Source organism: Euleptes europaea, chromosome 6, assembly GCF_029931775.1.
Source record: "Euleptes europaea isolate rEulEur1 chromosome 6, rEulEur1.hap1, whole genome shotgun sequence".
Lineage (NCBI taxonomy): Eukaryota > Metazoa > Chordata > Lepidosauria > Squamata > Sphaerodactylidae > Euleptes > Euleptes europaea.
The window spans coordinates 107,509,667-107,523,951 of NC_079317.1; the positions used below are offsets into that span (position 1 = coordinate 107,509,667).

Sequence of the window (14,285 nt, forward strand, 5' to 3'; positions counted from 1 at the left end):
GGATTCCGTGGACTGCCAAAAAAAACAAATCAGTGGGTTATAGATCAAATGAAACCTGAACTGACCCTAGAAGCTAAAATGACTAAACTGAGGCTGTCGTGTTTTGGTCACGTCATGAGACGACAAGAGTCACTGGAAAAGACAGTCATACTAGGAAAAGTTGAGGGCAGCAGGAAAAGAGGAAGACCCAACAAGCGATGGATTGACTCAATAAAGGAAGCCACAGCCTTCAATTTGCAAGATCTGAGCAAGGCTGTTGAAGATAGGACATTTTGGAGGACTTTCATTCATAGGGTCGCCATGAGTCGGAAGTGACTTGACGGCACTTAACACACACAATTATAGTTTCAGACATGAAGTTTTGTCGTTTCTGGCAGGTAATCTTTGCTCAACATAATTTACCTCAGAAGGTTAATAGGAATAAACCGTGAAAAACTGTAAAATATTTTGTAATCCTATGCAGAGTTACTGTCTACTCTGAAATGCATATGTACAAAGAACAAAAATAATTTCTATTTCCCCCTTCCCATATATGAATACGGGAAGGGGGCATTCTGAACACTGACCAGGCACTTCTGAAGAATGTTTCTCATAAATCACACCAATTGGTGACCCCGATGAGGCCCAAATTCCTTAGAATATCTCATCTCCATTGTGAGGCGGCACAGAATGCTGTGATGCCAAAGGGTGATTTAGCCCTGGTGTGGATGTTACACGTGCATCACCAGCATGTGTATTGGAACTCCTACCACAGAACGAACCCAGTGACTAAGTCCCAACCCAGGGCCCATTTGAATCTCTACAGATGAGCTGCTGTAAGTTGGAAATGGATCAAGACCAACTGGGCTTTTGCACTTTTTTTAAAAAAAAAAATGCAAACATCATTACTTTTTCAAATGATAACAAACAATATGTATGTTTTAAATGTATGAATTAATGACCTCCAAAATGTCCTATCCTTAACAGCCTTGCCTAGGTCTTGCAAACTGAGGGCTGTGGCTTCCTTTATTGAGTCAATCCATCTCATGTCTTCTTTTCCTGCTGCCTTCAACTTGTACTAGCATTACTGTCTTTCCCGGTGATGCTTGTCTTCTCATAATGTGGGCAAAGTATGATAGCCTCAGTTTGGTCATTTTAGTTCCTAGGGAGAGTTCAGGCTTGATCTAGAACCCACTTACTGTCTTTTTAGCGGTCCATGGTATCTGTAAAATCCTCCAACACCACATTTCAAATTTCTTCCTGTTAGTTTTCTTCATTGTCCAACTTTCACACCTATAAATAGTAATGGGGAATCCTATGAATTAACTTGATCTTGGTCATCAGCGACACATCTTTACACTTAAGGATCTTTTCTAGCTCCTTCGTGGCTGCCCTTCCCAATCTCATTTCTTGGTTGCAGTCTCCTTTGGTTGATGATTGAGCCAAGGAATAGAAAATCTTGAATGGTTTAAATTTTTCATTGTCAACATTAAAGTTGTGTAATTCCCCAGTAATCATTGCTTTTCCCGTCTTCTTAATGTTCAGCTGTAATCCTGCTTTGTCACTGTCTGCTTTAAACTTAATCAGTAGTCATTTCAAGTCTTCACTATTTTCTGCCAGTATTGTGGTGATATCTGCATATCTCAAATAGTTACCGTATATACCCGAGGGTGCCAATAGGCCATCAAGCGCCCTCAGGGCTGGCACCAATGCCCCGAGAGGCACCATAGCGGATGTGGCCAGGGACGGTCTGGTGCTTGGATGTTACTGGAGGTTGGGGAGAGGACCAATAGAGGTGTGTGGGGGGGTTTAGCGGGACAGCGATCCATGTCTCCGTCGCAGCTGCCCCTCTTTCCAGATACACCCCCGGCCCCCTCGGGAGATTTCCTGGCTGTCCTCTCCCGCCCTGGTCCCTCGCCCTCCCTCCGGGCCCCGCCCCCAACTTTTCCACTGCACTGTCTACTGAGGGGCCGATCCCACCCATCGGCCTGGCCCTCCCACCCCCAGTCCATGCCCCACCACAATGATGCCCCTCCCCCCGTAGGCCTTGACAATGTGATGGTTCTGCCTGGCCCCAGCCTGCGCTGCAACAGCACCACAGCGCTGTCAGCTGCCCCCCATCCCTCGCGCTCAGCCGGCTCAGCAGTCAAGCATTTGCTTGGCCTACAGAAGGTCCACACGGTTCAGTCACTGGCATCTCCAGTTGGACCAGGTAGTAGGTGATGAGAATAACCTTTACCCGACACTCTGGAGAGCTGCTGCCAGTCTGAACAGAAAATACTGACCTGGGGGGATGAAGAGTCTGTTTAGGTATAAGGCAGCCCTGCGTGTCTGTTCAGTATGGAGGCGAGCCAAAGAAAAACAGGCCCTGATTCCTTTAAATGCAGGAGGAGAATTCATAGAGCAATAGAAGCAGAACCGTTGGGGAAATTGAGGGAAATCAACTTTGTTTGAGTTATTAAGTATGCAAGCAACTGCAAGAGGTGGTTGCAGCAATGATTTTTTAAAATCCTGATAGTACAACAGACTAAACAAGTGTGATCTTGCCACTTCCCTCAAAGAGAAAATAAACACTGGTTCATGATGGAAATGAATTACGCCCTTTAACTGAATACAGGAACATAGAACAACTGTAAATTAAAACCATCCAGGTCCATTTTAGAAATCAGTTTCCAGACAGGAAATTAATCTGCGTATAACAAACTGCACGGGCTGCAATCACGGCCTAAAAAGCAACACCGGGATGGTTTTACATGTAGCATAACCTATTCCAGCACCAACCTGCGAAATCCCTCGGTCTTGATTATTTCAGGGAAGCTCGGTTGGATGTTTGAACGGGCAGGGCGCTTCGTCCCGGCAGGCTTTACGGGCCAGCAGAGCCTTGGTGGAGGGGTTTGGCTCCGCTGGATACTGGTCCTGTGAATAGTGGGCCCCGCCTGGCCTTCCTACGGGGGAGACAGGAAAAACACGCGCCGGCATTTCCTGCCCGCCCGGTGCCGTTAAGGTTCTTGGGCTTCTTCATCACCACGTGCAGCTTCTCAGGACAAAAGCAAAAGGTGAGCGGCTCGGCCGGCCGGCCGGGCGGGCGCGCACCGAGGCAGGCGCGGTTCCTCACGCTCTTGCCCCATTTCTCCGCTCAGGATTTGGAGGTGTCTTGCCCGGGATGCTCGCCGCTGCCCGTCCCGGCGACTGTGCGCGTGCGCTCCTCCCCGCCCGCCCTGCCCAGTGACCACTGCCGGACTTTGGGAAGGCGCTGCAGAGGCCGCTCATGTGACGCCTCCCCCGGACGCCCCGCTGAAGCGCCAGCCGGGCCGATGGCGCTGGGCCCGCGGGTCCTGGCGCTGGCCTTGTGCGCTCTGCCGCTGCAGGTGAGAGACCCGGGGGGCTAGTCGGGGGCGGGGAGTTCCGTGGAGGCCGGGGACAGAGCTGGGGCGCGACGTCGTGCCGTTTCCCGGGAGCTCCTCCGGACGCGCGTGGAGCAAATGGGCCTTGGCCCCCCAGCCAGGCAGGGCGCGGACGGCCCGTCTCCTCGGCGGGAAGAGGGTGGGTGGGCTGCGGCCGCCCGAGGCGGGTCAGAATCTGCGAAACCATTGCAGGGGGGTGCGAGGAGGGAAAGCCGGAACACCGGTGCCTGTGGCCGGGGGGCTGCTGTAGGGATTCTGCTCGGTGTGATTGAAGGCAGAGATTTGGGTGACTCCAGAATAGGATTCGGGCAGAGGGTCCCCATATGCAGCCAGCCAATCATGAAACGCTGCAGGGTGGGTGGGTGTGTCCTGGAGCCTGGCTGGGGGAGTCCGACCTGAACCTCAGGTGTAGCCCTGACTGGAACCGGACATTTGAATGGGAGAGGTCCGAAGCAGGGCGATGGGAGCTTCTGCAAGTACTTTTGAGATCATGTATCACGTGTTCTTAGACTGTTAGGGTTGCCAGTTCTGGGGTGGGAAATACCTGGAGGTTTGGGGATGGAACCTGGGGAGGGTGGGGTTTGGGGAAGGGAGGGACTTCACTGGGTATAATGCCATAGAGTCCACCTTCCAAAGCAGCCGTTTTCTCCAGGTGGACTGATCTGTATCATCTGGAGATCAGTTGTAATAGCTGGACAGCTCCAGACACCACCTGGAGGCTGACAACCCTAAGTAGGGTTAACCCTGGTTAGTATTTGTATGGGAAACCACCAAGGAAGTCCAGGTTCACTGCACAATGGCAAACGACCTCTGAACATCTCTCGCCTTGAAAACCCTACAGGGTCACCATAAGTTGGTTGCGAGTTCACAGCACTTTCCGCCACCAGGCTGTACTTAGTCTGTACTTGCATATAGGGGTGTTTTTATTGGGTGTGCCATAAATCCTGTACTTACAAAATAGGCACATTGCAGAAAACAATCATAACATCAATCTTGCTATCCAGGCATATTGGCTGGGACAGTAAGCATCTGTTGCTGTCTTCTGCTATGGCAGGTTGACAGGGGACACAACACTCATTTGCTCCTGTCAGCAAAGGCTAGGGACAATGTAGCAATGTAATGTAATCATGCTTTTCTCTCCCATCTTCAATGCCAGGTCACCTCAGCAGCCCGCTCCTTCAGCATTGATTATAGCAGTAACAGTTTCCGCAAGGATGGTGCTCCATTCCGCTATATTTCAGGCAGCATCCATTACTTCCGTATACCTCCTGCCTACTGGAAGGATCGGCTCCTTAAGATGTACATGAGTGGCCTCAATGCTGTGCAGGTGTAAGTGATCAGACAGGGATGGTGGGTTTTGTTGGGGTTTAATTTTTGCTGTGGTGCAGTGGAGTCTAGAGACCATAGATGGCAGCCTGTAGATATTCCAACCTTTATGGTGTAGGGTCCTTTTTGCAAAAGTCAGACAGTCCTTGGAGCAGAGGAGCTAATGTTTACTTGGGCCCAATCACTGAAGGCCTGTCACTCTTCCACTTCAGCTGCTTGTGCGCAAGAAGAGCATATTGCAGCTGGTGGCCGAAACACCATATGGAATGGGGGGAAAGAGGACTGCACGTATCAAGTGCAGAGAAATCAGTGCATACATACATACTACCCCCTGCAATAAAAAACCCTGTGCCTATTACTGCCCATCTTTCCTATGAGACTGGGAGAATAACCTTTGCTATTATGTCCAGTTTGAAAACTAGAGGAAAAAGATCTTTGTTCTCCTGCCCACCCCTACAGTTATGTTTGTACGCATTAGGCTGGAAAACTAGGTATCCAGGGATGTAGGTGAAATACAGAGAGGGAATATGGGTGCCATTTAGGCATTTTGGCCACAGACACCTCTCCTGCTTATCAAACATATTTCATGGGTAGTATCCTCCCTGCCATAGCCATCTGTTCCAGATTGAAATCTTGTATTTTCACCCTTTAGCTACGTGCCCTGGAATTATCATGAGCCATTGCCTGGTATGTACAACTTTGCCGGTGATAGAGATCTGGAGGGATTCCTGGACCTCGTGGCACTGTTAGGCCTGTTGGTGATCTTGCGTCCTGGACCTTACATCTGTGCAGAATGGGAGATGGTAAGAGCTGAGCAAAAGATCCATAATGGTTTTGGGCACATTTGCAGCATTTGAATGCAACACTCCCCAGCCAGGTGGGCCGCCCTCCCTTTCAGTAAAGCATTTGATCATCCCCATCCTCCTTTACTGGGTTTCCTACTATTTCATTGACCTGTTTTTCTCTAGTTTCCTTCCCCTCTTTTTGCTGTTGTCCTTTATACTATTTGTCTGGATGGTACTATTTGTCCTCCTGGTATAAGCTACTCTGTCATAAACTCAGATCTGTTTTGTTCCACCCTGGATTCTCACGTGACCAGTTCCACTAGTTCTAATTGATCAGGACAGGGGGTGAGCAATCACACATTCTGACCTCACTGGCAATGTTGTTTTACCTCTTCACTTTCCTTCCTAGGGTGGCCTTCCTTACTGGCTACTAGCAAAGCCAGATATTGTCCTGCGCACAACTGACCCAGGTAAGACAGTAACCCTAACCAAGCTGCACGATGCCCACTCTGTTCCCTAGACATTGTAATGGCTGTGGCTTCTTCACACCTAGCTTCTACAGGGCCGATTATCTGAGTTTCCAGGACTCTGCTGCAGAACTGTGATAGTCCCTGTGAATATTGTATAATGGCCAAAGGGCCCCACACCTCTTCTCTGTGTAATTGTGTCACAGCCTCCAACTCTGTCTTAGCCCTGCGTAGGAAATTGTATAGGGGAGATCCAGTCCTTAGCTAAGTCCTTATGTTCTCTCAGATTTCTTGCAGGCTGTAGACAAGTGGTTGGATGTCCTGTTGCCCAAGATCAAACCCCGTCTCTACCACAACGGAGGCAACATCATCAGTGTCCAGGTGCGCAGGCTGCAGATTCTGTTCAGTGCTGTCTCCAACCTTAACATCATATTTTTGCTATGCTTCTGACAGGCTCTTGATATGAGGCCTCTACCAAACTGAGCCCTAAGTAGCTAACCAAACATAAACACAAATTGAGGAAGTTGCACTGGAGTGTGTGTGCCATACATGCATGCAGCATTCAGGTGAGCAGCAAGTCGAAGGCTTACCACCCCATTGCCACATCTAGTATTTTCTGTGGAAGGGACCAAGCCAACAAAGATGGCATTTCATTTGGAAGCTATTCAGTATTTGGATCATGGCAGAGCTGGTCTTGGTGGCATGATATAGGAGGCACTATGACTATGAGCAGACAGCACAAAAGCATGGATGATCCATACACAAAGCCTGAGGAGGTACCATTCTTGGGCCTTAAATCTCTTACTTCATACCTGGCCCATGCTATCAAGCAGCGGAGGCACTGTTAGCAGTAAAGCCCTTCAGTCACATAAGGGACCTGGAAATTTCAAGAGTAGTCTGTCTGCTTCTTTTGCAAAGAGCAACGCTATGCCTGGCTTGGTGATCTGCCTCTGGTCTAAAAGAGGCTGGGCACCACTAATGTTTACTTAATATTTGACAGAGGAGATATCCGTGCTAAGGCATATTGGAGACCTGCTCTGTCAGGCCAGGTGAGGTCCCTGAGTCACCATCCTTTAATGCCTCTTGTTTCCCAGGCAGGTGGAGAATGAATATGGGAGTTACTATGCCTGTGATTATGACTATCTTCGCCATCTGCTCTCTGCCTTTCGTGCTTACCTGGGAGAGGAAGTTGTCCTCTTCACCACTGATGGCCCCAAAGACCCTGACCTCCGGTGTGGGACTATACAGGGCCTGTATGCTACTGTGGACTTTGGACCAGGTAGTGGGAAGTGGGGCAGTCTCTGACTGGACTGGCAGAAGTTGGGCAGGATTCTGCTTTGACTCCCAATGTCTCTGCTCTTTCACAGGCGTTAACATGACACAGGCATTTGAACGACAGCGAAAATACGAGCCAAAGGGGCCGCTGGTGAGAGGGCCTGCCCTTGCCAAGGGGGAGGGTGCTACCCCCTGTCGTCAGTCACACTCACTTCTCCCTTTGCACTCATCTCACCAAATAACAATCTGACCACATCCCGTCTGGGCCAGTCCCTGTCTTGTTTCCAGTGATATTTTCTGCCTGATCCCCACCTCCATGGGGCACAAATCAACAATACCCATCAATGCTAAATCCTCGCTTGCCCTAGTGATTGCTTGGCTGGTGCTGGGACCATGTTGCTTACAATCCTGTGTTTGACCAGTGCTTCCAAAGTCTCTGATAGGCAGTGAGTTTGTCATATCTTCCTGAATGAATGCTAGTAGTGTCAAACCCAGTTGATAAGCATTTCTGCGGGGGGGGGGGAGGAGAGAACCCAGCTGGGAGGTATTTATTTTTCTGTGTTATAATCAGCTGTCATGAAGCTTAGATTGTCATGGGCATACATGGGATGAAGGGATTCCCCCATCCTCTGCAAGTGAATTTCAATAAAGGGGAGAGGGCAGAATTGCTGTCTCCCATGCTGGTGTTTTACCACAAGTGCATTGAAAATTATCTAGATACTGCTTTCTTGTAAACATTTAATTCTGCCTTCCTCCTAGGTGAATTCTGAGTACTACACAGGCTGGCTGGATTACTGGGGTGAGCCACACTCCACAAGCAGTGCTGAAGAAGTGGCTCGGGGCCTACAGAAGATGCTACAAGTGGGAGCCAACATCAACATGTAACCATGAGGTCATAGGGAAGAGGGGTGTGCAGGGCAGGGGAACACAAGCATTAGGAGCAGTGGAGGTGGTTTATATCTGCTACACTCTAGCACCCATCTCTTGTCCACCCTTTCCCCCGCATACCCGCAGGGATAGGAGAACTTTTACTGTGATATCTGCTCTTCTTACAGGTATATGTTCCAGGGTGGCACCAACTTTGGTTACTGGAGTGGTAAGTTGGGGTCTCCTTAGAATTGCTGTCAAAAGTACAGAGGCCTATCTTCTGGCCAGCGCATGGAACTATCCAGAGTGGGAAGGAAGAAGTCTAGCTGTCTGCTCTGTCTTCATAGCCTTTTCCACCCAGGTGCTGATTACAAGAAGATATTCAACCCCATCACTACTAGCTATGACTATGATGCACCCCTCTCAGAAGCTGGAGACCCTACTGCCAAGGTGTATGCCATTCGGACGGTCATTGGGAAGGTAACAGTTGAAAACTTCGGGGCACATAAACCATGGATGCCAGTGTCTCTACACTAATGCGCCGAGTATGGGAAACAAGCAGGAAGAACTTGAAGTCCTAATGCAGGAAGGGAATTTTGACCTAATAGGCATTACTGAAACTTGGTGGGATGACACGCATGATTGGAATATTAGGATTGAGGGGTACAACTTGTTTAAAAGGGATAGACATATAAAGAAGGGGGAGGATCAAGGATGTGTATACTTGTGAAGAAATACATGAATCTGAGCATGGAAGTTCAGTTGAGAGTTTATGGATAACAATAAAAGAAATAATAGTGATATTACTGTGGGGGTCTGCTATCGACCACCAAACCAGGCAGAGGACTTGGATGAGACACTGCTAGACCAGATTACAAAGTTATCAGAGACTGGTGGTCACAGGAGATTTTAATTACCTGGATATCTGTTGGAAGTCCAGCTCTGCTAAAAATGTCAGATCCAATAAATTCCTGACTTGTCTTGCTGACAACTTAATTTTCCAGAAAGTGGAGGGGGAAATAAGGGGGTCTATCATCTTGGACTTCTCACCAACAGGGAAGAACTGGTGGGCACCCTGGGTAGTAGTGGCCATGTAATTTTGAAATTTTCAGTCTTGGGGAAAGGAAAAGCTGTAATAAGATTTGCTCTTCTAAAGTCCAACCTAACACACTTAAACTTATGTTGGGTAGAATCCCATGGTCAGAAATACTCAAGGAGAAGGGAGTTCAAGAGCAAATTTTTTGAACAATTAATGTGATTTGGTTCTTGTGGGTTATGCGGCTGTGTAACCGTGGTCTTGGTATTTTCTTTCCTGACGTTTCGCCAGCAGCTGTGGCAGGCATCTTCAGAGGAGTAACACTGAAGGTCAGTGTGTCTCAGTGTCAAGTGTGTAGTAAGAGTAATATATAGTCAGAAAGGGGTTGGGTTGAGCTGAATCATTGTCCTGCAAAAAGTATCAAAGGTAATGTGCTAAGGTAATATTATATTACCTTTGATAATATTATTACTGTATATACCCATGTATAAGCCAACCCGCCTTTCTTCCCAAAAATGGGGAAAAATTAGGCACCCGCGTATAAGCCGAGGGTCATAACCCCCCCCCCCGCAGGCTTACCTTCAGGCCCGGCGAAGGCGGTGGTGGCGGCGGCGGGCCCCCCGCAGGAGGCTCCCCCCGCCCTGGAAGGCCCTCACAGGGCGCTCCTGGCTGGGGGAAGCCGCATGGGCCCGGCAGCGGTGGCTGCGGCGATGGCGGCAAGTTGCCCCCTCCCTCCTCCCCTCCCCTACCGTATTGACCCGCGTATAAGCCGAGGCCGGCTTTTTCAGCCCTTTTTTGGGGCTGAAAAACTCTGCTTATACGCGAGTATATACGGTATTATCAAAGGTAATATTAATATTAATTATCAAAGGTAATGTGCTAATATTAACATACCACACCCTCATTAGCACATTATCTTGATACTTACAGGACAATGATTAGCACATTACCTTGGATACTTTTTGCAGGACAATGATTCAGCTCAACCCAACCCCTTTCTGACTATATATTACTCTTACTACACACTTGACACTGAGACACACTGTCCTTCAGTGTTACTCCTCTGAAGATGCCTGCCACAGCTGCTGGCGAAACATCAGGAAAGAAAATACCAAGGCCACGGTTACACAGCCCGGATAACCCACAAGAACCAATTAACTCTGACCATGAAAGCCTTTGACAATTAATGTGATTTTTGCTGTTGTGTGCATGCTGATAATTTGTCTACCCTTGGCTCATACTTTGTAAGTTTGAGAGCAATACATGCAGCACTCAGGTCATCTGTTAGCCTGTTTCTGGTGTCAGATTTTATATAATTCAAAGCTGAAAACAGCTGCTCACAAGCATAAGATGATCCAAACAAAGTAAGGAAAGCAATCCCAAGTGCTTTCATTGGCTTAAAATTATTTGGCAGCGAATGCCACACTTTAAGGATTTCATTTTCAGAACTAACTGTGCTGTCCTTTGGCATCCCTTCTATCTTCTCAAGTGTTTCACGCAGGTCGTAGAATTTATTTTTCCAGATAGAGCTTTCTTGAAATTCTATTAGCTCCATTTCCAGATTTTCTTAATCTAACCAGTGTAGGCAGGAAAGATCAAGTTCTTCAAATTTGGCTTTATCTGGAGAAGTAAGAAAACACAGGGTTGTCTCCATCTTATGGAACTGTAAAAATCTGTTACTAAAATTCACCTTTGCAGCTGCTACAATGCTAGAAAATTCCTTGTAGATTTCCTGATGGCTTGTAGGATTGTCTGCAAATGTTGTGGAATTTTCTAAATGCTTTTTTAGAGGGGCGGGGCCCCGACAAACAGCTCAGCTGAGAGGGTGGTGGTGGTAAGGTGCTCAGCCACAGCCTCCCCTGTCCAAACTGAAGAGGGGCGGGGCGCCCGACAAACAGCTGAGCTGCGGCTGCAGGTCAATTCTGTTGATGGTTGCTGAGAACAGAGAAATGGAATGGGCTTCGTCTATTTCAGGGCAGTGGATATAATATCAGCTGCACAGTGCTACTAGGCGGAAATAGGTATCTGATTCCCCTCCCCCATCAGCCTGACCACGTGGACTTTATTTTTTAATCTAGTTTCAGGCATTGCCTGCAGGACCAATACCACCCCCTACCCCAAAGTGTGCATACGGCTATGTGTCTCTGCCACAGGTAAGTCAGGTCTGGAAGCCATTTCTTCACAAGAGTGTCTTGTTCTTCTGCATACTCTTTCCAGCACTTATATTATCATTTATAATGGCAGTTATCCAACCATCAACATTTTGTTCCTGGGGACCAATGTATCCTCAGGGCTGTAAAAAATAGTGGCCTGCAGAGGGAGGGGGAATCAGCAGAAATCGCCACCCCCCTTCTGGAAATGGAAGTGTTGGAGGAGCTGTGTGGCTGGATATATGCTATCCTGAATAACAGCTTTATGAAAAAGGATAAGGCAGGAGGGAAGACTGTGATGCTCAAAAGAACAGGTGGGAAGATGCTGGAAAGACAGGAGGAACTGTGAATGGTATAAATGATATCCTGCAGAACATCTTTTCTTCCTTCCTCTAGCGAGTAAACCTGCTGGATATTCTAAGCCTGCTGTCACCTGTCCAGCCCGTCCATACTCCCTTCCCATTGACTTTTGAGGTTATGAGTCAGGTAAGGAGTTGGACTAGAACCTACCACAACAAAAGACCCACATTTATTTCCACCAGAAGATGTAAGAGAGGCCACAGTTGTTCGAGTGCAGAACTAGGACCTGGGAGACTGGAGTTTAACTTTGCCTTTGAACCTCACTGGGTGACCTTGGGCTGTTTACTCTCCGAGCCTAACCTACCTTATACAGTTATTGTGAGGGTAAAATGGGAATAAGAATAAAAAACTTGTTTTGGACTCCCAGTAGGGAGAAAGGCACGGCATAAATATCTAAATAAATAAAGTTGGTCTTCTGGCCTGCAAGTGAAATACTTTCATTCTTTATTTCAGGCCCATGGTTTCATCCTTTACCGGACCCTCCTGCCACATGACATCCTGGAGCCTGTCTCGCTTAGTGTCCCTAATAATGGAGTCCACGATCTTGCCTACATTCTACTCAATGGAGTAAGGGCCCTTCTAGGGGACAGGGAAGGTGGTCACTTGCTGAAATTAAAAGCAGAATGCAGCATACAACCCAAGGTCTTGCTGTTATCCACAGCATCCTTACATGATGGGCCAGAGGTTGCATGAGGACAGAATTTTTGCTTGTAACTCGGCAAGGGCTCCACAGCTGGATTATCTTCTAACCCCATTCATCTACCCTCTTCAGCAATATAAAGGGACACTGGAACGGGACAAAGTGAGTGGAGTAAACATGACTGGACAGGCTGGGGACATCCTAGATTTGCTGGTGGAGAACATGGGTCGTATCAACTTCGGGGCCAACGTCAGTGACTTTAAGGTGCATCTGAACAGTGGCACTGGGTCTATTACTGTTCACAGGAGTTATGGTGGGGTTGGGTTGGTGTGTATTTAAATTGAACTGGGCCCAGGATATAATGAACATAATGGCCAATAATGGGCAACAGGTAAGAATTAGCAACCAGAAGGGCAGGTTCTCTCCCCACCTAACCTTTCAACCTCCATCTTGCTGGCCAGGGTCTGATCCACAATGTCACACTGGATTCAACCACTCTTATGGACTGGTTCATCTATCCTCTGGACATAGATTCAGCAGTGGCACACGCGTGGCCCCCAGTTGCTCCAACAAGTAGGGGGAACACAGGACCAGCTTTCTACACTGGAACCTTCACAACTCCTGGCATCAACTGGGACTCTTATGTGAAGCTCCCTGGATGGACCAAGGTATTACCATCCTTAGACTGAGTCCAGTTTTAGGATTACGTCATTCTGCTACTGAGTAGCCATGCTATTTTCTCAGCTTGTTAGTATTTCCTTCACATCTCATTTTGTAAGTTATTGCTTCTTTGCTACACTGATCATCTTGGTATTGTACATTTAGTACAGCTGAACTGACCAAACAGAGGCTCTTGTACTTTGGTCACATTATGAGAAGACAAGAGTCACTGGTAAAGGCAAAGTTGGAGGCAGCAGGAAAAGAGAAAGACCCAATATGAGATGGATTGACTCTATAAAGGAAGCCTCGGCTCAGTTTGCAAGACCTGAGCAAGGTTGTTGATAAGACATTTTGGAGGACATTAATTCATAGGGTCCAAACACATAACAGGGAATAAGTCTCATTCACTCCAACAAGATTTGCTTTGGAAAAAATATGCTGATGATGGTTTCCAGCTTATGTGGCTATGTAGCAACAGGGAAGTGCCTTTTTCTCTAAAGAACAGTAGTTCAAGATGTCAGAGTGACCAGAGACAGTATTTCTGAAACATCCTTTTGTCTTTTCTCCTAGGGCCAGCTCTGGATTAATGGTTTTAACCTGGGCCGCTTCTGGCCAGCTCGTGGTTCCCAGCAAACCCTCTTTGTGCCTGGCGTGCTCCTCAATTCTTCAGCCCCCAATATCATCACAGTTCTGGAATTGCAGGCAGCTCCAGAGGAGCCTATAGTGCTCTTCCTCGACCGACCCGTTTTTAATCGCACACACAGCTCTACCACTAGAGACATGGAGTAACAGGGACTGTTAGCCAGTTGTGCCCTTAGTTTGTGTGGCTTTTAAGTGGAAGCAAAAAGAGGTCCTTCTGCATGCTGACTGCAAGGGAGCAGAAGTCTGTAGGATCAAGGCTTTTCCTGTAATCCCCAGCTTCTTACTTGGAGGGGTGGAAAGGATGAAAGACGCCTACGATTACTAGGACCACAGTTCCTTCTCTTCCAACCAGCAAGAGTTCCATAAGATTGCTCAGTGTTTCAGTGTTTTGGGTACCAGCCCCTATATTAAATATACACCAACCTTGCAGAGCTTTTCAGTGTAGTTTTTCTCCACCATGCATAGGATGCATGCACCATGCATCATGAGGTCTATTGTAGGAAGCTATGGAAATAAATGTTATGAACAGGAAAGCTAGCTTTAAGTGCAGCTACATATTTCTACTAAAGGCAAGACTATCTATGCTCAACATCTAAGTTCTGGCATTGAACAGCAAAGGTTGGCTAAGTTGAACACTAAGAAGGACAACAGAGGAAACCCCATAAGCCATGTTTTGCAATGTGCAAACCAATCA

The 14,285-nt window shown here is 47.7% G+C and overlaps 1 protein-coding gene across 1 annotated transcript; it reads left to right on the forward strand.

Moving 5' to 3' along the window:
* Nucleotides 1-1,806: 1,806 nt before the first annotated feature.
* GLB1L (galactosidase beta 1 like) lies at nucleotides 1,807-13,738 on the forward strand. The gene is made up of 17 exons (XM_056852040.1): nucleotides 1,807-2,160; nucleotides 3,120-3,347; nucleotides 4,534-4,712; nucleotides 5,362-5,512; nucleotides 5,904-5,964; nucleotides 6,248-6,342; nucleotides 7,060-7,240; nucleotides 7,329-7,387; nucleotides 7,996-8,117; nucleotides 8,292-8,332; nucleotides 8,465-8,583; nucleotides 11,218-11,292; nucleotides 11,686-11,775; nucleotides 12,103-12,216; nucleotides 12,422-12,553; nucleotides 12,751-12,957; nucleotides 13,520-13,738. Exons 1-17 carry the CDS (start codon nucleotides 1,807-1,809, stop codon nucleotides 13,736-13,738), a joined length of 2,427 nt encoding a protein of 808 aa, XP_056708018.1.
* The last annotated feature ends 547 nt before the right edge of the window (nucleotides 13,739-14,285 follow it).